The sequence below is a fragment of the Stigmatopora nigra genome, chromosome 23 (genome assembly GCF_051989575.1).
Source record: "Stigmatopora nigra isolate UIUO_SnigA chromosome 23, RoL_Snig_1.1, whole genome shotgun sequence".
In the NCBI taxonomy this organism is placed as follows: Eukaryota; Metazoa; Chordata; class Actinopteri; order Syngnathiformes; family Syngnathidae; genus Stigmatopora; species Stigmatopora nigra.
In genome coordinates this window covers 4,768,087-4,791,989 of record NC_135530.1, presented here as the reverse complement: position 1 = coordinate 4,791,989, position 23,903 = coordinate 4,768,087, and the positions used below count along the sequence as shown (strand labels likewise).

At 36.4% G+C, this 23,903-nt stretch overlaps 1 protein-coding gene and 1 long non-coding RNA gene across 3 annotated transcripts; one reads left to right on the top strand and one right to left on the bottom strand.

Moving 5' to 3' along the window:
* The first annotated feature begins 4,165 nt into the window (after positions 1-4,165).
* LOC144181299 (uncharacterized) lies at positions 4,166-21,926 on the top strand. Its single transcript, XR_013324648.1, has 4 exons — positions 4,166-4,224; positions 5,444-5,556; positions 10,956-11,086; positions 21,813-21,926. It is a non-coding gene; the product is annotated as an uncharacterized LOC144181299 (long non-coding RNA).
* On the bottom strand, positions 7,098-23,146 carry LOC144181298 (PDZ domain-containing RING finger protein 4-like). 2 transcript variants are annotated; one of them, XM_077709686.1, is made up of 9 exons: positions 22,872-23,146; positions 15,115-15,344; positions 14,904-15,006; positions 11,453-11,557; positions 11,227-11,289; positions 10,660-10,761; positions 10,521-10,589; positions 8,847-9,785; positions 7,098-8,095 (listed from the first exon to the last, which is right to left on the bottom strand). In XM_077709686.1, exons 1-9 carry the CDS (start codon positions 22,938-22,940, stop codon positions 7,523-7,525), a joined length of 2,253 nt encoding a protein of 750 aa, XP_077565812.1. In that variant the 5' UTR covers positions 22,941-23,146; the 3' UTR covers positions 7,098-7,522. The 2 variants fall into 2 exon arrangements, with proteins under 2 accessions (XP_077565812.1, XP_077565811.1); XM_077709685.1 differs by lacking the exons at positions 10,521-10,589; positions 10,660-10,761.
* Between the last annotated feature and the right edge of the window lie 757 nt (positions 23,147-23,903).

Here is a 23,903-nt window from a genome sequence, read left to right as displayed (position 1 = left end):
TTCTTTCCTCATGTAGTGCTCCATAAGTAAGAAAAAAACAGTACGTCTACTTGCATGAGTTAGGATATTCATGAAAAGGCTTTATTTTTGTTTTAAAGTGGATCTTAAAAACAGTTTTTGTGTTTTTATTAGTATTTAAAAAAATCCAGGGAGGCATGGAGGGCATTAAAACACTGATTGCCTAAATAGACTTTAATACTTTTAACAATATGCTAAAAGATTTATTGGATATTTAGTCTCTTTACTACATCGCTGCTGATGATAAATATACTTGATATTTAGATTTTAGGTAGAGATGGTATAAAACAGAAATACTTTTTTAGTCTTTTTAGCTGCAGTTTTACAGAGAACCAAAATATAACCGCGTGTTTAAAGACTTGTGAGTTCTTCAATTAGCTAACTACAATGGCGCTGATACTGGGGCGCTCTAGTACCCCTGCAGACAACAATTACCTACCTGGCTGGAGAGTAGTTACGGGCAATTGTCTCAAACTGAGAGTTTTATATGTCCTGTTGGTTTGTGTAGAATAAATCAAACCTAAGATTTTTTTAGAATCGAGGCAAACCTTTAAAAATGTGGTCTCACAATTGATAAAGTATAACATTTGGGCTCCTAATTGTAGCCACACTTGCCCTATAAGTGTCAATTTACGCCTTGGATCAATTTTATTGATTTACGCAGACATGCACATGTGTAAGACTCCAGAAATCCGTTAAGTCACAATTAAATGCGGACTACAAATTGACGGAAATGTGTTTTTTTCCTTTTTTTTAACACACGGTCATTTTCTGAGCCCTAAAGGTGGCAAAACAAGCTCTCTCTGTTCCCATGACGATACAGATCTGCAGGGTTAATTAAAGCCCCTTGTGATTGACAGGTTAAAATGCAAAAGCTGCCATTCGACCAACATAGCGCCAGACAATCAATTGAGCTACGGCTAAATGGCTACATTAAAAAAAAGTGTAAATAAGTAATACATAAACATGATGTTAGTATTTTAGTGGATTTCCTATACAGTATAATCAGATGCATTTAGAAATATTTTCAGTTTTGTTTATCACGACCTGGCTTTTTTTTTTTTTACCCTTTCTTCTTCAGCGATCAATCACCAATTGTCGGGGGAAGTGAAGCAGCTAATGAGGGAACACGGTAAACGGATATAATTGGCGGAAAACTCATGATTATCTTTGCCTTAAAAGATGGATCTTGTAATGTCTGGGGAAAAAGAGTCAGTCAATATGAAAACAGTTTGCCAGGCAGCTATATTAGTGATAATACATTGGATTATTAGAGCTAGTTATCTGCAAAAAAAAGGACATTTTGCAATGAAAAACTGGTCATTAAATGAAATAGGCCTGCAGTTATGGAATTATTATGTGATTGTTTCATTATATAGATTATTCAAGTCTTTGTTATAGTAAATATTCACAATTTGAGGGGATATTCTTCAATTTTCTGCATGTCCATTGTCGCCTTTGACATCTTTTCAATAGTTAATTTAAGGAGCTGGTGCAGAAGAAATTGGTCAAGCGTGGCTTGTTTGGATTTACAGTCCTGTTGAGGAATAATTACATCTTATAATTGTGTCAAGTTGGCGCTCCCGTGAGAGGAAAATAGCTCTAAAACAAAGAAAGATGAATATGATAGAGGATGAGCCGGGTGGGCGGATTTGAAGATGTGGCTAAGGAAAGGCTAATCACTTTATGTGATTTCTATCTGGAGCCGTGAATCATAATTAGTCGGCTTTTTTTGTCCGTTTTGTAGGGTCCATTTCCATGATGAGACCTAGCATCTTGTTAATTAACATCCTGTGCTTATATTTGGATTTAATCATATTTAACCAAACAAAATGGAGCAAAGCTGAGCAATTTAAAATGGAAAAAAAAGCTTGTCGATAAAACAAAGACTTGCTTTAAACCATATGTGTCAAAGTAGCGGCCCGGGGGCCAAATCTGGCCCACCGCATCAATTTTTTTGGCCCGGGAAAGTATATCATCAAATTAAAATGAAGAGTATAGATGTTAATTAAATTTCCTGATATTTCCCCCTTTTAAATCAATAATCGTCATTTTTTAATTCATTTTTCTCTCTTTTTAGTTCAAAAATTATTTTGTAAAAATATATTTAAAAAAAAGCTAAAATAAACATTGTTATAGATCTATAAAAAACTGAATATTCAGGGAATTTATTCCAGTTCTTTGAATCCATTTATAAAAAAAAAAAATCTAAATATTATTGCTGTGACAAATTTATCCATTAGCAAACCTAACTGTTAATAATAATTACATGAAGACATTTGGTATTGTTTACAAAAAGAGATTGCCAATTAGTGATATTATAACCATTTTCTATGATAAACAAGCTTTTTTTGGGTCTAATTCCCAATTTCCTCATTACTAGTTTCCTACTTTCCTATTACGAATACTATACTTACTGTATATTTAAATCCAGGCTTTTGTCTAGTTTAATTAACGACAAATTCTGTGACAAAGGGACTTTCTATCTATTGACAAAGAAGTCTCATCCTCTCCAAAACCTTTGTAATAAGATTTCGCTTCTCCGTCCGTCTGCACCATTAACAAAGCCAACGGTTGTCCTGGTTACCTGCAGATAGTCCGCTAGCGTCATTTAGTTAGCTTGTTATCTCCACCAAGAACCAAGAAATGGGCAAATGAAGCACTTTGATGCATTGCCCAGCGCCCTCCCTTTCCAAGAGATTTACTTGATTACAGCGCTGTAGGAAAAGTGCACTTTTTTTCCAAGTTGAACACACATTTTTCACTGGAAATGTGCAAGAATGCAGCTTTCCAAGCATCACCTGGGGTAATTGTGAACGATGCTAATCTACTATTCAGTTTGATAGTGTCGACATGAAATATTCACGTGATTCACTGTGCAAAAAGCTTCCAGCGAGTCTCTTTGTGCCACCGTGGCTTGTACGGTATTGGCAGAAGGCTCCCTGTGAGAGCTTTCTGTACATGTGTATGTCATGAGGGGAATTGGATGAGGATGATACTTGACAGTTGTTCACCTGAAGCGTAGACACCGACGTCCTTCAGGACCATCTGCCTTTCGTTCATTGTTAATTGATTCGTCCTTGTAAGGCGCTTTCTTCAGGGATTGGGTGGTGGTGGTGGTGGTTTAACAGATGTTTTGCAAGGAGTCTAAAAATATGCATAAGGTGGTACCTCGAGATACGAGCTTAATTTGTTCCGGTGACTAAGCTCGTATGTCGATTTTCTCGTAACTCAAACGAACGTTTCCCATTGAAACATATATATATATATATATATATATATATATATATATATATATATATATATATATATATATATATATATATATATATATATATATATATATATATATATATATATATATATATATATATATATATATATATATATATATATATATATATATATATATATATATATATATATATATATATATATATATATATATATATATATATATATATATATATATATATATATATATATATATATATATATATATATATATATATATATATATATATATATATATATATATATATATATATATATATATATATATATATATATATATATATATATATATATATATATATATATATATATATATATATATATATATATATATATATATATATATATATATATATATATATATATATATATATATATATATATATATATATATATATATATATATATATATTTATATATATATAAATAATTATCACCAATTCACCTTTAGTCTGTTTACCTTCATTTTAGCATATTCTCACTGACACATTGAAATAGAAATGTTTAAGATATATAGAAAAAATGAAGTATATCAAGTCATAATTATTAAGTGTTTTTCTTTGACTATTGCGCATCTAGGTCAACAAAAACTATTTAAAAGTATCTGGGAATTTCTGTGTAAATGCAAAGTATTGATAGCCTTAAATTTATTAGAATTTTTTATTGTAATGGGAACAATTAGATCAATTTAGAATCATTTGATTCCAAAGAAAGTGGCCTTGTATTGGTTTGTTTTGGATTTACCATATTTCGTCTGATTTGATTTTTTAGGAGATTCACTGCCCTCCGGTGGTAACTATGTGTAACAGCATTCTGTTTTTTTTTTTAAGAAAATGTTTTTTTTTTCATGGTGATTTAGTTTGGGCGTCCTCAGGTGCGCATCTCCACGTGTGTGAGCAGATCTATCTTCTGGTACGAAATACAATGCAATGAATCATATAAATGAATGATTATAGAATATATATTGATGTTTATATATATGATTGCATGTTAGGCCAAAGAAGTGAATGTGTTTATATCTTGGCGTGTAAAGATGTCGTTGTCGAGGTAATACTGTTGAAATACGGTAAGCAAGGCATATCATAGATCAAACTTAAGATTAATTGTGTTAATATTGGATTTTATTAACCGATGTTGCATTTGAAGAAAGTTCTGAATATTAAAACATATTTGTGAGCGTCGCAGCGATCATCCGGTATGAAATCGAACGCAGAAATCAACTAAAAGACGATTATTCTCATTTATAATGATATCTACTGAGTTCCCTACTTTTTAGGACAACAAAGTGTGTATTTAAGTTGTGATCATTGACGTTGATCTGCAGAAAGCAAGACATTAAGTTGTAATGTTACATTGTGCTCTAATGTTATTTTGGTCAACATCTATGTCTTGATCTATTTCGAGAAATCATAAATACCAACGAGAGTTTCAGGAATATTGGTTAAAGTATGTCAGTAAGTGCAATTCCTCTACTATTTATTGTTGGTTTATTTTGAAAATATGTTTCAGTGACAATAGGTTTAAGGCAGAATGGATGTCAATAGTTCATCAGAATGTTGAATTTTGGGAAAATATTAAATCTGGTTGTTGTGCTATACTACAAGTTGATATATTTGTAATTCACACACTGTTTGTCCTGCATTGATTATACTGTACATCAGTGGTGTCAAACTCATGGTTCACGGGCCGCATTAACGTCAACTCAATTTCATGTGGGCCAGGCCATTTTAGATATAATATTAAGATATTTGTCTATATACATGGATTAAAGGAACTGGATTGAAAGCCCTAAATATTCATTTTTTTATAGATTGAGTTTTTTCTTAGTAAGAGAAAATCATATATTTAATAATTGGTTTTCATTTCAAAAGGAAACCATTTTTTATTATCTTCTATATTAAACTGGCTTTTTATATATTTTTAGATTTTGCAAGATGATTTTTGACCCAAAAACAAAAAAGAAATCTTTCCCGGGCCACACAAAACTATGCGGCTGGCCAGATGTGGCCCCCGGGCCGCCACTTTGACACCAGTGCTGTACATAGTATAAATGACATGTCATTTTTTCCTTTTAAATCTTCACCCAGGTCCATATTTTCTTTTGCAGCTGACTTTCTGCTTATCCTCTCAGGGATCGCCACAGCCAAACAGTTGAATCACAAGGCACACAAGCAGGAATCGAACCCGCGCCACCACGATACGACAGCGGGGCACTGACCACCGACTCAGCACTCGGGGCACCAGGTATTTTATTTTGTCATTTTTAATAATACCAATGGCCAAATTAAATGTAAATGCAAGCATAACTACCCTTGTTACATCTCCTAAAATAATACAAAAGCACGCTAAATATGACTCGATTTATGATGAATCAATGACTCAAATAATCAATAGCTGCAGCCCTACTATATTATATATACATTATTATATCTTGTTTCTGAATAATTCAATAAATCAAACCAAAGAAATCGATCAAGTTTTTCCAACTAAATGCGGCAACACAGCGTAATTGTCTTCATAAAATTCATTGATTGATTATTGATCAGCAAAGCAACCCAATTGAGAGCGACCATTCGTCTTCATTGACCAGTCACTTAGCATGAAATACAACATTTGCGCAGTCCAATATCAGAGGATTGGCGGCTGGAAAAAAAATAGCACGATATAACAGTTAATGTATTTATTTATATCAGTAGGGTTTATCCACAGGTGTCAAAGTGGCAGCCCGGGGGCCAAATCTGGCCCGCTGCATCATTTTGTGTGGCCCGGGAAAGTAAATCATGAGTGCCGACTTTCTATTTAGGTTCAAATTAGGATTATAAATGTATATTATATTTCCTGATTTTTACCCCTTTTAAATCAATATTTGCAATTTTTAAATCATTTTTTTCTGTGTTTTTCGTTCAAAAATGTTATAAAATCTAAAAATATATACAAATATTTTCTGTTTTCCACTTTAATATGGAACATAATGATGAAGAGATTTTCCCTCACTAAGAAAAAAGTTCAAACACGTTTTTACATCTATAAAAAATGAATATTCAGGCCTTTTAATCCAGTTCTTTTAATCCATTTATAATTTTTTTAACCTAAATATTATATTTAAAATGGTCCAGCCCACATGAAATGGAGTTGACGTTAACGTGGCCCCCGAACCAACCCTTGTCTGACACCCTTGTGTTAATCCATCATTTCTCAAATAGTTATCCTTAATGTTAATGCTCATACGTTGTTGAAAAAGAGTGCACCTGATTCAATGTGATGCACAAAGGCGCCACTCTGATGTGTCTCATTAATTCTTCAACTGGTTGTGGACGGACGCGGGGGATGTGGAGACTTCCCTGGCGTCTCTCTCACGCTTTGAAATGGATGTCGAGTTTAGCAAGGATGCCTCCGAGCTCAAAACGGACACCCCTACCTCCCCCCCATCCACATTTGCGCAGTTAGTATGCACGAATCTCACAAACCGATGCCTCGTCGAGCCCCGGCAACACCCTAAAAATACTTTTGGGATTCCCAGGGAGCAATAATATGCAGATCAGAAGACATTAACATAGTTCCATGCGCTATAATTCATGTGTTCTGATCACCCTCAAATAGGCTCAGTTAAAATTTACAATACAGCCAATACGCGGAATATGTTAAAAAAAGATATTAAAGCTTTATGTTTTCCAGCAATAATGTGTTTTTATTTTTTAGTCTAATCGCCAATTAAAAAAAATAACATGCACAAATATGAAATTGTATCCAAATTGTATTATAGCGCTAATAAATATCAAGCTTAATAACTGAATCAAACCCATTTTATTTTAATAGTAGGGCTACAAGACATTTATTGACATCTTTAAAGGTAGCCATATAATAATTAAGAACAAAAATGTACACTAAATTCAATCAAACCACTATTGAACATTTCAAATCACATTCATTCTTTTTTTTTAATGGTGTGCAGTTCCAACCAAGTATTTAAAAAGAAATATCAAAAATGTTACAAATTGTGAAAAATACCCCCTTTTAATTGCAAGTAGAAAAAGTTTGCCTTGAATCAGGCTAGTGAGGAGTCACAAAAAACTGGAATTTCACCAAAACTTGGGAATGTTAGCAAAATTGGAAAATAGCTGAAGTTGCCAAAAATGTTCAAGTGAAGGAATGACACAACAAGAATATTATAACCATGTCAAAAATGTCAAAAGTGCACTATAAAAAACAGCTACACGGTGGTCACAGACAAGAAGGCGTTAGGGATTTTGGAGTCTTCAGGGACTCGCGCCCCATGACTCATCAACTCCTGAATGGTCATCCAATTATCAAGAATCTTTTTATTACGTTTCTTCATCATTTTCTTTTGACTGAGCTCCAGGATGTTGATCTCTTTGTTGCCCTCAGCCCCGCTTGCGAGTCCTTCTTTCAAACACTCAAAGCGACTCTTCTGCATGAATTCCCTTCTCTTCCTCTGCTCTCTGGCTCGTAATAGATGCTGCTTCCTCTCCTCTTTGCTCCAGTAGCGACCCATCTTCAGTTCACTGGCGGCGTCGTCGTCCGTGGTTAAGCCGCCGCTACGTTCCTCTCGGATCTTTAGCGCTCGTTCCCTCAAGATACGATCGCGGGCCGGTCTGCGGGCAACGTAGCGGGAGCCGTCGGCTCGAACTTTGACCTTCCACTCTAGTCGTGGTTCCCCAGAGCGAGCACCCCGGTTGAGTGGATCCCGGCAGACGCTTAGGACGCTCAACTGGCTCTGGGAATATTCCAAGGAAGAGTGCTGTTGTAGCAGCTGCATGTAGCTCTGGAACACAAATTATTAAGAAATTGAAGTTTTGCTTCGTATATGGCATCTGTGTCAAAGTGGCGGCCCGGGGGCCAAATCTGGCTCGTCTCTTCAATTTGTGCGGTCCGGGAAAGTAAATCGTAAGTGCTGACTTTCTGTTTTAGGATCAAATTAAAAAGAAGAGTATAGATGTATATTAAAATTTCCTGATTTTCTTCCTTTTAAATCAATAATTGTCATTTTTTAATAATTTTTTTCTGTGTTTTTAGTTCAAAAATCTTTTTGTAAAATCTTAAAATGTATTTAATAAAAGCTAAAATATACATAGGTTTAAATCTATTCAAAATTGAATACCCAGGGCTTTTAATCCAGTTCTTTTACTCCATGTAATAAAAAAATCTAAATATTATATCTAAAATGGTCCGGCCCACATAAAATCAAGTTGACATTAAAGCGGCCCGCGAACCAACCCGAGTACGACCCGAGTACGACATCCTTGGTCTATGTTTGAAGGTAAAACTTGTTTTTTTTATCTGTACTTTTGTAATGTAAATGTAATGTACAACTATAATCATTTGAATTTGATCCTGAAACAGAAAGTCGGCACGAATTATTTCCTTTCTCGGCCGCACAAAATGATGCAGCGGGCCAGATTTGGCCCCCGGGCCGCCACTTTGACACACGACGTAGAGTGACTTTTATTTTTTTTTAAAATTATCCCTAAGCTAAGACTGCTTGGAATAGAAACTGATGCCGTAAAAATACAAACCTGAAGTTGTCGGGATCTGAGTGATCCATGGTAAGGACTGGTTTGGTATGAGGCAAACTGCGGTCTTTGTTTTAGATCTTTGGTTTTCCGCTTCTTCTCGCAACGCTCGTCGTCCGCGGGTAGCGCCGGGTCGGACCCGGATCGAGATGGATTACTCTGATCCGGGCTGCTTGAAGAAATGCTGCATGGATCTACTTGTACACTGTAGTCCAGTGTGACCTGAGACTTGGGTAGTGGGAGAGAACGGGAAGGTTTTTTCAAAGCTATCTGAAGGTTCCTCTGGTTGGTAAGATCAACACGTCTCTGGAGAGAGTGCACGGGAGATAGCTCGCCACCTAGAGGAGAAGACCGGACACTCTCTGCTACGTGGTCAGGACTGGAACTCTCTTTATCACTCCGAGGGTGTTCATGGATGTCCTCTAGCCTCTTCGTCTCTTGAGTTTGATGGAGCTGTCGGTTCTGCATGATGTTCTGACATTCCAGCTCAATACTGCGTAATTCTTCATTTAACATCCTTAACTCTTGCTCCACTCCTTCACCTTGCTCAGCATCCTCGGCGCTATCTCCGTCCCCACCGCCTTGTTCCATCAGGCTGCATTCGATACTGTGTCGGATGGAATACACGCCACACTCCACGCCTTTACGGATTTGACATTTGACTTCCAAAAGTTGCTGGAAATGATTCTCCATACCCAAGATTTGGCTTTCACAACCTTGGTTTTCAGTCAGTAAGTCCTGCGATAGCGCAATACTACTTTGCCTGTTATGTGGATTTTGAGCTCGCCACTGTTCCCTCAAGCATTGAGCTGGACTCCTCCTGTAGAGTCTAGCCAATAATGGTTGGTGCTCGGGACTGTCTGTACTGCAGCCAAATCCGCTGTCTTTGTCTTGGCTGGTGGACGAACAGGTTGCTGTATCGGTTGTCCTTTCCTCTGGGGCCTATGGGGAAGAAAATAATTAGTTTCTCTTCTCAATCTGTATTTAAAGTCGGATATGCCAATCCCTCAAGAGACATTATGTGGCAACCCAAAGGTGAAGGGGATGTACTCTTCAATTATTATTATTTTTTGGAATCCTGGTTTCTTCAACATTTTTTTGCCTACACAACTTCAATATTGCTCCCTTAACCCAAGGGTGTCGCGGGCCGCTTTAACGTCAACTTGATTTCACATGGGCCGGACCATTTTAGACATAGTATTTAGATATATTTTTTTTATAAATGGATTAAAAGAACTGGATTAAAAGCCCTGAATATTCTGTTTTTTTATAGATCTAAACAATGTTTATTTGAGCTTTTTTGATATATTTTTAGATTTTACAAAATGATTTTTGAACTAAAAACACGGAAAAAAATGATTAGAAAATTACAATTATTGACTTAAAAGGGGGAAATCAGGAAATGTATTATACATCTTTACTCTTCCTTTTAATTCAATCCTAAAACATTTTTTAACAAAAAAAACTGAAAAAATGGATTAAAAAAGTACAATTATTGATTTAAAAGGGAGAAAATCAGAAAATTTAATATACATCTATACTCTTCATTTTAATTTCATCCCAAAACAGAAAGTTGGCACTCATGATTTACTTTCCCGGGCCACAAAAAATGATGCGGCGGGCCAAGTTTGGCCCCCGGGCCGCCACTTTGACACCAGTGCCATAATTAATTCTCACCCCGTCTTGTCTAAGGTTGCAATCTTTCTCCATCTTCAGCTGCTCATCAAGCCATACATCATCCTCCATCTGGACACCATAGCAAACATTTTTTAAAAAACAAGAACCTAGACTGATTCTCAGCACCACGGACAGCAACCTGTGTCTCTGCCCTTGCCACCAGCAAGACGATGCTCTTTGCATTTTCTCTCGCCAACAAACAAACGGCCTTCTCTCGGTCCTGCACCAACTGGCCATTTATCTGCACACAAAAAAACATATCTATAAAATTAGGGTTTTGTTTTCTTGTCCAATAAACCCAATCACTTTAACAGTAACCCTCCCGGCTATATCATTATCTATGTGGCTAAGCATGTTCCTCTACAGGTGCAGAAAATGCACCGTCCAAGCTCTCCATAGCCTTTACTCACTACACAATTAACTCTTCTTTGACAGGTGGTGTTCATCTTTTCTCCTCTGGAGTAATGGAGCTGCCATAAGGGGATAATAGGGCTTCTAGGACAACAGACTGTGAGGCCTGTGATCTTTCACCAAAACACTACAGCATGAAAATGGATCACTGAGATGTGAGTACAGCTTTTTTTTTTGCTACTCTTTTGTTTTGACACCATGTCCCGTCGGTAGGAAATCATCTGTTTTTTTGCAACTTAATGGTAGAGCTTCTTCTCGCTTAATAAGAACATAAACAAGCCTTCTGGGAACTCACTCGTAAAATACGATCTCCGTTTTTAATGCGGCCGTCTCTCGCGGCCAAACTGTCTGGCTCCACCTGCGTGTAAACAAACACATTTTAGTGATGGCAGACATTCATTTGAACAAAAACTAGGTTTGGATTTTGAAAGAAAGGACGAAAGCTAGCATTTCCGTGCTGGATATTGTGCATATTGGTCTATATAGTTAAGCTAGCTAATTGTGTTTGAACAATTATGTACCTGGCTGACATAAATGCCCATGTCTTCCTCCTCCTCCTCATCGGTCCTGTAACACAATGTCAGGCCCAGCTTTTCATGAGTCTGCTGCTTGGATAACTCCACTTCCTTTTGGAGAAAGCAATAATCTCAATTTATTGGAATCATTATAGTCAAGATGCAATAGTAAGACATACCTCGACATATGAGCATCCCGACATATGAGCATTTTGAGATACGAGTAAAATTTCGAGCAAATAATTATCTCTAAATACTAGACATATTTCAAGATACGAGAAAGCCAGGTGGCCAAGACATGAGAGGCTGTTTATCATTGTTTTTTTTTTCTCACATCTCTTTCGTGTATAACAGATAACTACGAGCACAACAGTTTTTTTTACGTCACTTAGCAGGAATGGCGTAGCGATTGCTAGTACGAGGAGTATATTTTACTTCTTGTTGGCAAGTGGTCGTGCGTTATCCTATTGTGAGGACATTTGTGTGCATTTTTTTCCACAATATTTTGAAGGGAATACAAACTCAAACAACCCTCGATATTGACTGAAAGTCAGTGTGGAGGCGGGGCAAACTGCCAACCTGGCCGGAAGAACAAAAGGTATAAAAATGTCAAACAAAATTAGAATTAAGTTTTGTGTAAGGTTAGATTACATTTAGTTTTTAGTGCCTACATCGTAATCCAAGTTCATTTAAATTTGTTTGTTATATTACAATTCACTGGTGCAAAAAGTATATTAGCATCCTTCAAATCCAATGTACCTTGTACAATGGCTATTAAGTAAACCAACCATATGGGGTATATGTTAGTCATCCAATAAGGTAAATAACATATTTTACGGGTGGATTGAAAGTGCAAGTTATTCATTTCTATAGCATTATGTGCAGAATTGGCCTTCATGAAGTCATTCATGGTAATATATGATAACACATGAACTTTGCCGTTTTATTAGTACACCGCTTGATTTCTATAATCTATGACAGACAAATGTAAAATCAGGATCAGACACCATCGACACGGGATGCTGAAGTGGCTTGGGCAGAAAAAAATAATAAACCAAATCAACAAAATGTGATTAGGTCTAATTTCAATCAGAATAGCCGTGACATCTAATCTCATTTTATGCTGCCACCAATGGCATAGTGTGAGTTTGCCATCTTCATTTACGTGTAAAGATCCCATTTAGCGCCTGTAGAAATGGCACACGATGGCGTATATGCCTTTTTTTTCTCCTCTGTAACATCTGTTCCCAACATTTCTGCTTGATTGCCACTTAACATTTCGATTACGTCTAATTGAAAAGAAATGATTGCCACAGCTAATGTTCATTGCCTCCATACTGTGAGGACCTGCGTATGCATTGACTGTAGAACAAGATGTCCTCATTCATTTGGAGTCGATGCAACCAGGATTTGATTTTCACGCCGTTACGGAACGTATCGTTGACGTGATCGACCTCGCGATATTTGGGGATTTCTTTCCACTTTATAATGACCTTTTGATTACACCATGGAAATTCTTCATACATTAAAACCATAAATCCATAGAAAATGTTTTCAATCACACTGAAAAAAATGATTACATTTAGAATTTAATTCTGGCAGGTGTTATTGCCTGATTTTTTTTTCACATTGGCAATTTTACTGTACATATTTGTCGTTTTTTCTTTTAAAAAGTGAAAAACTAGGTAGATATTATTTTTTTTAATTCTGTTGTATGTCTTGATGCTAGAAGTATTTTGACATGGTAACTAACTAATTATCCACCCGACTTAAAGAACTGCTGTGCAGGTAGAAGGTTAGAAAACCTTATTCTCTTAAGAACTTTATTGTCAGCTTTAAGAACATGTGTCAAAATGGCGGACTGGGGGCCAAATCTGGCCCACCGCATCATTGATTATGGCCCGGGAAAGTCATGAGTGCTGACTTTCTGCTTTAGGATCAAATTAAAATGAAGAATATCAATGTATATTACATTTCCTGATTTCCCCCTTTTAAGTCAATAATTGTAATTTTTTAATCCTTTTTTCTGTGTTATTAGTTCAAAAATCATTTTGTAAAATCGAAAAAATACATTTAAAAAAAGCTCAAATAAACATTGTTTTAGATCTATAAAAAATGAATATTCCGGTCTTTTAATCCAGTTCTTTTAATCCATTTATTAAAAAACAACAACCCGAGTCTGACACCCCTGAGCTAAAGGGTACTAGCTCTATAGTCAGGACGCCCGACTGCCGCTGTAATATCACCATCAGACCTGTTACACATAGATCCTTGTTAAAAAAAATATTGTTCATCTCCTAGCTAGCCAATAATTATATCTTCTAAAAACTTTTCCTTGAGTTTTTCCATGCCACATTTACTAGACTGTCAATCAAGAGACTCCAGGGACTGTCCTGTCTCATTCATCTAGTCTGAAAGCCCTCCATGTTGCAGTTAGATACACACGAGTGGACGGAGCTAAGTGAGGTTGCTGAAATGTGCTACCTGTCTAACAATCTGACCTTGTTGTGATTGTGCGGACCTTCTCATCCATGTCGCGCTGCACGCGAGAGGCCTCATCTGGCAGCTAGGAAGCCCTAATGACCCACAATGCCGTTTGCCGAACCAGGAAGTCCCCATTAACGGTTGACGGTGACCCGTCACTGTCACAGACAATCAACCGTGGGCCCTCTTTTGGCCGGTTGTAATGTGTGTGTTGCAATGGCAAGCACACAAAAATAATATGTATTCTCGTGTGGTCGTTATAGCAATAGTTTACAGTGTGTGTAGCAATGGTTTGGTTTAGAAGGAGTTCAAAAGTATACTAAACTGAGCTTTGATATCACAATGCTAATTAGGGGACATTTGCAGCATAGGACATGATGCCTATTTATTTGGTTAATTCCATTTTTTTTGTGGGTGTAGTTCATAGTGCAAAAAATATGTGCATTTGTGCACTGTTTGCAGTTTTTGTCAAACTGCTGAACAATTTTCTTTATATAAAAGTGCATAATGCTTGTGGGAAACCCTTAAAACAACGCGGGTCGCTTTAACATCAACTTGATTTCACGTGGGCCGGACCATTTTATATATAATATTTATATTTTTTTTATATAAATTGATTAAATGAACTGGAGGAAAGGCCCTGAATATATTTCTTTATAGATCTAAAACGATGTTTATTTTAGCTTTTTTATATATTTTTAGATTTTACAAAATGATTTTTGAACTAAAAACACAGAAAAATGGATTAAAAAATGACAATTATTGATTTAAAAAGGGGAAAATCAGGAAATTTAATATACATCTATACTCTTCATTTTAATTTGATCCTAAAACAGAAAGTCAGCACTCATGATTTACTTTCCCGGGCCATACAAAATAATGCGGTGGACCAGATTCGTCCCCCGTGCCACCATTTTGACACATGTACCTTTTAAAATATCATATAATGTCACTACATAGAATGCATATGCACCTCATAAATATATTCTCCTGTCTGCTCCACTTCAGCCGGTATATTTGACAGGTACTCGGGACATTCATAGAACTCGTGTTGCATGGTGTGGATTGAATGGCAGCTGATAAGTAAAAAAAAACAGACAAAAAATCATTTGAAAACAATTTCAGGATTAAAAAAAATGAAAAATTAAATGACTCTTTAGTCTATTAGATCATATAGCACAAACCTGTCAGACAAAAGGAATGGACAGACATCAGGCACAGGTGGCGACACCGGTCGAAGCTTGGCTAGCGCCATAATATGCTCGAAGGTGATATCTGTTTGCGTGCAGACGTCGCTAACGCACTTCTCCCGCAACGGTTGAAACTGTGCAACCTGGACAACAACGGGGTCTCGCCTTATAGCCTCTTCCTGGTTCTCATCCTGCTCCACTTTGGAGAAATGACGTCTATTTACCTAAGGGAAGACAATCGTAAAATTACAACACAGTCAAATATAATGATAAAATATGACAGCAAAAGAACCCCCCTTTAGTGTCATTAATTCATATTTCTACATCTGATATAAATCTGTTTTATTTACCCTGCATCCTAATTAACCACAGTGAGCCTATTAGATAAATAATAATGAAACAGATTTCATGCAGGAGTAGGTAGTATATATTTTATTATTCCCTGTAAGATCTGAAAAGGGTACGCCGCATGGGAATGAAGCTGGGGTGATTGTGCTCACCCCCAGGACGTCAAAGTGACGGACACATGTCAGCTAACCTGAAAGCAAGTGTATAAACAGCCAATTTATTAACTCTATGCATGGAGACGTGATTTAACGATGACAAGTGTATGATAGAATTCATTTTCAATTTGCTATGATGTGATAGTTGCAAAAATGAAGAGATTGACAGTCAATTAATAGCATATTGTTCCATTTTTTTAATCTATAGTGAAAAAGGTCTAAAAAAATGTTCATGTTGTTGTTCTTGGGGAAGATACTAGCTAAAATGGCTGCTAATTCGTCATTCGTGGATGTACAGGAGTTATTTTTTAATAGATATATTGTAGGGGTGTAGATGCATTGATTGTTGGAGACTGATTTTTCATTTTCTGATTTAGGGCGAATTAATTAGATTATTAATTGCAGATTTATTAGTAAGCCAGTAGGGAGTATTAATGCTCTCAGGCTGTTTATCATGTCTCAAGGCGTAATTTATTATAAAATTGCCAATATATTTGTTTTTATGTTGTTTTTTTCAATATGAAAAAGGGGAAATTTATTAATATTATTAAAATATTCATTCAAAGAACAAAAAATGAATAAATGTCAATATTTTGAAAAGATCTGTTATACATTTGTGATAGAAGGAACTAATAATATTTCAATGCCATTTTTTAAATTTCAAAAATGGGGTTTCAATTTTTATGGACCACACAAAATGACTTTGTGGCTAAATCTAGCCCCCGTGCCGTAAGTTTCACACCACCTTGATTAGAATGTGTATGGATAGATGGATAACTTTATTAACTAGACAGAAAAACATTAAAGTAAAAAGTTTAAAGTACAAAGTAAAGTAAAATATATTAAAATATAATTAAAAAAAATAGTTTCAGTGTTTTTAATGTTACGAATTCCCCAATTTAACCACAAATTGGGGCGTAAATACGAAGTAATTGCTTGAATAACACCATAAACTGCATTTATTTTGAATATTATGTATACTTTCAATCTTATATTGACTTAATAATAGACTCATGCTAAACAAAAGATTTTCTAGGGCGACATAGATAGCAAAAAAAACATTCTAGGTCACTTGGTTGTCATCTGATAATTAAACCCATCGTCAACCACCACTGCTTCTCATCCCACACGTCTTAAAATTGGGGTTAAAAGTAGCTCACTGAAGGTCAGCCTGAGGCCTCCAATCTGCTCACAATTCGACCCCTTTAAAATGTCTCAGTGGCTTTTATCTTTTCCCGATAAGAGATACCGTTTTGTTGCTGTTTGTCGCGAGGAGATAATGAAAAACTCATCGCTGAATCTGTCAGATATCCACGCCGTTATTGTTTGCTCCAAAAAAAAGAAAAGAAACATTCTTCATATGCGATGACATCATCTCCCGAAAGGCTTAACACACTTACACATACAATGTGCTTGTTGCATTAACTACGCCGATAAAGCTAGAGTGACTGAAAAGGATTCACAATGGGCCAGAGGACAATAAGCTTCCAGCTATTCAACCATCAACCGTGCCTTTCAGATTATACGATTGTTGAGATCTTTTACTCCAAGTGTTTTTCTATTCAGGGGGAAATAGGTGCCTTGTGACAAGAGAACGGAACGCAGGTGGCCGTACGCTACCGCAATCTGCTTCAATCTCGTCTGAGAAAAGCGTAGCTGTCATAAATGTCCCATTTCAATAATAAAAGTCGAAGGGGGGCTTTGATTGGCAGGCTCAAGTGAATCACATTGACCCTTGCCTGGTGACTGTGTCACGTGAGAAGACATTTTGGGGATGGAAAAGCTACTCTGGAAGTCATTTGAGGATTAGAGTATGCCCTTTAACCAAGTACAGTGGTACCTTGAGATAAGAGCTTAATTCGGTCCGCGACTGAGCTCGTATGTCATTTTTTTTTTGAACTTTAATGAACGTTTCCCATTGAAATGAACTAAAAACCTATTAATTCTCTGATAAAACACCAAAAACAGGATATTGGATTGGAAAAAATGTTTGATTTGTTCTAATTTGCCATCTATTAACAAAGTAACACATAACTAGTGGTTTAATATTACTAAAAATGTGTTTAATAGTACTAAAATTATATGGATTTTGAAGGGGTGGTTGCTTTTTTTGCACGGCAACGCGCTCTTAACATAACAAACAAATTTAAATGAACTTGGATTACGATGCAGACACCCTCAAAAATAAGTTTAATCGAACATAACACTAAACTTTATTCTAATTTAGTTTGACATTTTGATACCTTTCTTCTCCCGGATTGGCTCTTTTTGCCACGCCTCCACACTGACTTTAAGTCAATATCGAGGGTTGTTTGAGTTTGTATTCCCTTCAAAATATTCCCAAAATGATGCATACAAATGTCCTCACAATAGTATAATGCACAACCACTTGCCAATGAGAAATAGTATATACTCCTCTCGTATTAGCGAACAAGTTCCGCCATTCGCACTGACTAAAGAAAAAAAAAACACATTTATTTGAAATGTATACATTAATTATTAATATCCTTCTTTCGTACCTCCATTGTCTGAACATATTCTAAATACTGTTGTCAAACTCAAGGTCACATTATTATGTGTCAATCATACGCAAGCAAATAAATGACATGATAAATGATTGGAGCTTTTATTAAGTATCCTACACCTTTATTTAAGTGAATCCTTCGATCGTTTTGAAACAAAATTAGTTGGCTACAGATAGAACAAAGCGGGATTAGCTCTGTGGGTGCAAATGTAAATGTTTTTTATTTCAGCATTGCAGCAATGAATCAAAGTGACAAGGCATTTAATGGGAGTCAATTAACCAAAAATGCAAATCACATAGCAAGCAAGCGGTAAAACTGCCCGCTCACCGACATAAAAACGTGGGTTCAAGGAGACGAGGTGATCCAATCAAGTGGCAATGAGGGTCTTTCACCAGTTTAGTTTTTTACTTTTTAAGATAGCTGAAAAAAAACAGCCAATTAGTCCTGCATCCGGACTGGAGCTAAGCCTTCCCCCCTGGATATGAATTCCAAATGAATAGAGATTCGTTTGATATATTTCTTTCGGGGGGGAAAAAAAATAAATCAGCAGGTTTCCAGGCAATTTTTTCCCTTTTTTTTCCCACCAAGTCCCTCCCCAAAAAAGAAGTAAAAATCATGCATGTTTTTGGAAAGCAAGCTATAGAGCAGGGGGTGTCAAACATACGGCCCGCGGGCCGGATCCGGCCCGTCTGGTGGTTTTGGTACGGCCCGGGGAAGAAAGCCGCATTGTATAAAAAAATATGAATTTTCTTTAAAATTTGTAGTTCTTGTATTAGCAGTGTTTTAGTACGTGCAGACAACATGAATTGACATTTATTTATGTTCTTATGTTATTCTTTTGTTCATAATATATTGTTCATAATGTAAAAGGAAAATTCTTTTCATAAACATTTTGATAATTTACTCATTCTTTGCACTAATTATTAGTATTAGTGACTAATACAAAGGAAAAAAAGTGGGCTTATTGTTAGTTCTATGTCATTTTGCAATGAGTTTACTGGTCCGGCCCGCTTAATCTCAAATTGAGATGTATTCGGCCCGCAGACCAAAGGGAGTTTGACACCCCTGCTATAGAGTATTTGTCCCAGCACAAGGTGAATGTATAAAATAGAAAATTGCCAGGTTAAGACGTGCTTCTGGTGCACTTTATTAGGCGAGAACCCGTTTTTTGGGGGGGAACTTAATGGGGTGTTCAAAATAGATTGAAAAGTCGAACCTTATCAGTCATGAAAAGGAGATAGACATCCGTAAAAACGTGCTTTATGATATACTGAAATTAAAGTGATAAATTGGTCAAAAATTGACTGTAAAAATGAAAGATCAAAAGTGACGTGTTCGTCAATAACTTGTTTGTTGGTATTATTGAGTATAGTTTTACCGTTAATGAACTTCAATCTTTGACAATTTATAAGCAAAATAAGTCTGCTAAAAAGATTTTGTCTGAAGGCAAGAAAAGATCATTTGCATGAAACTCTAGAGAAGTGAAGTATTTTTCCTCGAAAGACGTAGAAACAGTATCAAAGATTCATGTGATGTCTCTTAGCATAAAAAAAAAAAAAAAGCCTGGAGTGTGAACTCAATGTTTTCATCTAGGCAACTTTTTTTAATTCATTTCACTTGTGTGTTTGTATATTGATGGAATATCTAACTCATTAGAATTATTCATTGCAATTTTGCCCTTTAGTGGAGCAGAAGTACTTTTAAAACTACTTTTAATAGGCTGCGTAAACAAGAAAATGAAAAATACTTTTTAGTAGGAGTAATATGGTTTACATCAGGGGTGTCAAACTTTGGTCTGCGGGCCGAATACAGCTTAATTTGAGATCAAGCGGGCCGGACCAGTAAACTCATTGCAAAATTACATAGAACTAACAAAAAGCCCACTTTTTTTCCTTTGTATTAGTCACTAATACTAATAATTAGTGCAAAGAATGAGTAAATTATCAAAATGTTATTAACAGAATTTTCCTTTTACATAATAAACAATATATTATGAACAAGAGAATAACATAACATAAATAAATGTCAATTCCTGTTGTCTGCACGTACTAAAACACTGCGGATAATACAAGAACTACAAATTGTAAAGAAAATTCATATTTTTTTATACAATGCAGCTTTCTTCCCCGGGCCGTACCAAACCACCAGACGGGCCGGATCCGGCCCGGGGGCCGTATGTTTGACACCACTGGTTTACATGGTCTTTTTAAATTTTACATTAAAAAAAAAACAAGCCTTACTATAGTTTGTTAGTATTGTTAAGAAAGAATGAATTGACACCAGCGGAATAGGCTATAAAATCTTATTTTTTTTACGAATCTTAATTGTGCTCTCCTAATTTCCCTTGCCTCGTATATATAAAAAATCCCAAATGAGACGGCACATTTCCTTTCTTCCATCATTCTTTATCCTATCATCTTGGCCAATGCTAATTGGCCCAGGCTGATAACAACTGATAAGTCCTCTGACCACACATAAAGACCCGACTTGACATTTTTACACAGTCGTAAAAGCAAACCAGAGACCACGCAATAAACACAGCCGCGTCTTGGCGACCTTTTAAAAATACGCATATATTTATGTGGATCTTTTCACTTTTTATCCAAGGAAGTAGAAGAAGGGGTCAGCGGTGGCAGCGTTAAAACCACCCCCAGAAAGGCTTTCATTCTGAGCTTATCAGGGCCAGGACAGGAGGGTGATTCCCTATTTTTGCACCCCTCCCTACGGTAGAGGTTTCACCTGATCTGGTTTTTGAGAATGCCATATGGACAACCCGGCTGTGTGTGGACTGGACCGGACTGAGAAAGGGTCCAAAGTCCCCACGGTGCCGTCTCACAGGCTGGACATGTGGCTAAGCATCTGTCTCTTTTGACACTGTCCACTTCACCTTATATTCTGATCAAATACTGTCATTCTTACCATAATTCCTTAACTTCTATATCACTTATTTTAATGGGAAAAAATGTTTTTTTTTCTTGCCATTTTATTTCATTGGCAAAGGGCAAAATTGCCCTTTTCAAAAAAGGAATAAATGCCAACTCTGAAGAATATGTGTGTAGTATTTGAAGCTCTTAAGACATGAGATGCTTAAACAGGTCAATTTAAAACATAACATATTTGATGATTCACTCTAAGATTTTTTTTTAAGAATTATGAGAATCTTTTTAAACGTGAGGAATTTTTCAAGATGATTTTTTTCTTAGTAAATATCTTCATCATATGACTTCCGTCTATTTGATCAAGTACTTGTACTTTATACTCAAATCTGACTGTTGGTACTGCTTTCATTATTAACGCTTGTACCATCATTGGTGTCTTTCTCGTCTAAAATATATATATTTTTCTTTCACTCGTATATTTTTGAGAAAATATCTTCACCATATTACTTCCGTCTATTTGATCAAGTATTTCTTGTACTTTATACTCAAATCTGCCTGTTGTTACTGCTTTCATTATTAACGCTGTACCATCATTAGTTTCTTTCTCGTCTAAAATATACTTTTTTTTTCACTTATATATATATTTTTTTAACAAATGCTGGTAAAACTGCCATAAAACATTTTCAATATGAACAATTGAAAAAAAAAAAAAAAAGACAAAGTGTGCGACTTTTAATCTCCTGACAATACTTCCCCCACAAATCTTTTATCTCTATTCCACGCAGGCGGTATCCGTGGAAACCAGGATGCTCGGCGGGTGAACAACAAGAGCCAGTCGGGATGGAGAAGATTTGAGAATTGAGGGATGATGAAAGGAAAACGCGATGAGGGGATTGCGGGTAAGTCCAATGCTTTGAGGTAGAGGACAAAACCGCCATCTTTTTTTTGGTTGGGTTTCAATCAGGTTTATCTTTGTGCCACAATACATTTTACACCATTATTCTACTTAATTGACAACTATTGTGATAGCCGGTTAACTCTTTGGTTGGTATTGACGGAAAATCAATTAAAATGAATCTTTTTATATATATTTTTTGGTTAAATTTTACAAGCAAAAGGGTTCAAAATACCTAAAATGATTGTTACATCAAGTGTAAACAAAGAACATATTCTTTCCAAAACAAAACTGAATTATTGCATTTAAAAAAAACGTGTCAAAATTGGACGACGTTCTTTTGATTAAATTGTCTTCAAAAATTGCCTTTTGTCTAAAATGGCTGATAAATTACTAGCATTTAAATGCTACCAAATGAAACAATACAAAACTACACTGCACACATTAGTAGACAGGTGTCAAAGTGGCGGCCCTGGGGCCAAATCTGGCCCGCCGCATCATTTTGTGTGGCCCGGGAAAGTAAATCATGAGTCTCGACTTTCTGTTTTAGGATCAAATTAAAATGAAGAGTATAGATGTATATTAAATTTCCTGATTTTCCCCCTTTTAAATCAATAATTCATTTTTTAATCATTTTTCTTCAGTTTTAGTTAAAAAATCATTTTGTAAAATCTAAGAATATATAAACAGCTAAAATAAACATTATTTTAGATCTATAAAAAAAACGTAATATTCAGGGACTTTAATCCAGTTCTTTTAATCCATTTATGAAAAAAAATCTAAATATTATATCTAAAATAGTCCGGGCCCACATAAAATGGAGTTGACATTAATGCAGCCCACAAACCAACCCGAGTTTGACATCCCTGCATTAGTAGATACATTAAACTAATCATATTCTGTTAAAATCCCCACATGTTACTTCCGCTAGTTACCTAACCCGGCTCACCTGTGCAATCTCATACAGCAACTTGTAGTGCTCCTCCCGCTTCCTCAAGGTGCACAAATTGCAGCCCATGGTTGCCAGGGAGACAGCAGAATCCGGCGCCCGCGTGCCTGAGCTCCCCCGCGGGGCCGAAACGCGCTGCTACTTCTCGTCTCGTCACTCGCATACCTCAGAGGATTCCCCCGTTACGTGCCAAGACGCGCATTTCTCCGCTATTGGCGGAATTTCGCATCCTTCGCCAGGATGAGTCAGGAAAGCGCCTGCCTGGCTTGTTTTCGTCTCCCTGCCGTCTGCCGTGTGAGCGCACGCTGGCGTGTACGTTGAGTTTTGGCTTAGGCGGACACACCTCCTCCCGTGCGGGTGGGCTTCCTCTTCATTGGTGGAGAGACGAGCCCTTTTCATTGGTGCGCAGGTGTATTTCTTTTCTTGGAGGCATACATGTGTCTTAATGTTCAATCTGGTCATCATCTGGCACGCGCGATGCTATCGGACTTGGCGTTGTTATCGATCTCCACTCGCATAGATTTTGCAGTCACCAAACTGATGCCGCGCCGACACTTTGACAAGGGCATCGGACCGGGCTGACACACAGGAAGAAACGCAGACCACTATTGATTGGCTTCAAATGAGCTCTCAGTTCAACTGGCCTCATTGGAAAAAGATGGGGGATTTGCTTGGATGAATATTTACGCCATGACTACAATGGAACATCCTTTTACACAATTATAATAGCTAAGGGTGATTGAGAGCGTTAAACTGACCTGCTATTTTGTGAGGTTAAGGCACAGGTGTCAAAGTGGCGGCCCATGGGACAAATCTGGACCACCGCCTCGTTTTGTGTGGTTCTAGAAAGTAGATCATGAGTGCAGACTTTCTGTTTTAGTATTCAAATGAAGAGTATAGGTGTACATTAGCTTTCCTGATTTTCCCCTTTTTAAAATCAATCATTGCAGTTTTTCACAGTCAGTTTTGCAGTCACCCCCTTGTGTTTAAATTTCACAAACATCCTGCAAGTTTAATCACCTCTTTATGATT

Coding starts and splice junctions, on each gene's coding strand:
- LOC144181298 (XM_077709686.1), bottom strand. CDS start 22,940: ATGGGCTGCAATTTGTGCACCTTGAGGAAGCGGGAGGAGCACTACAAG. Junction 9,786..10,520: donor GCAACCTTAGACAAGACGGG/GTGAGAATTAAT, acceptor TCTTCCCCATAG/GCCCCAGAGGAAAGGACAAC. Junction 8,096..8,846: donor TCAGATCCCGACAACTTCAG/GTTTGTATTTTT, acceptor TTTGTGTTCCAG/AGCTACATGCAGCTGCTACA.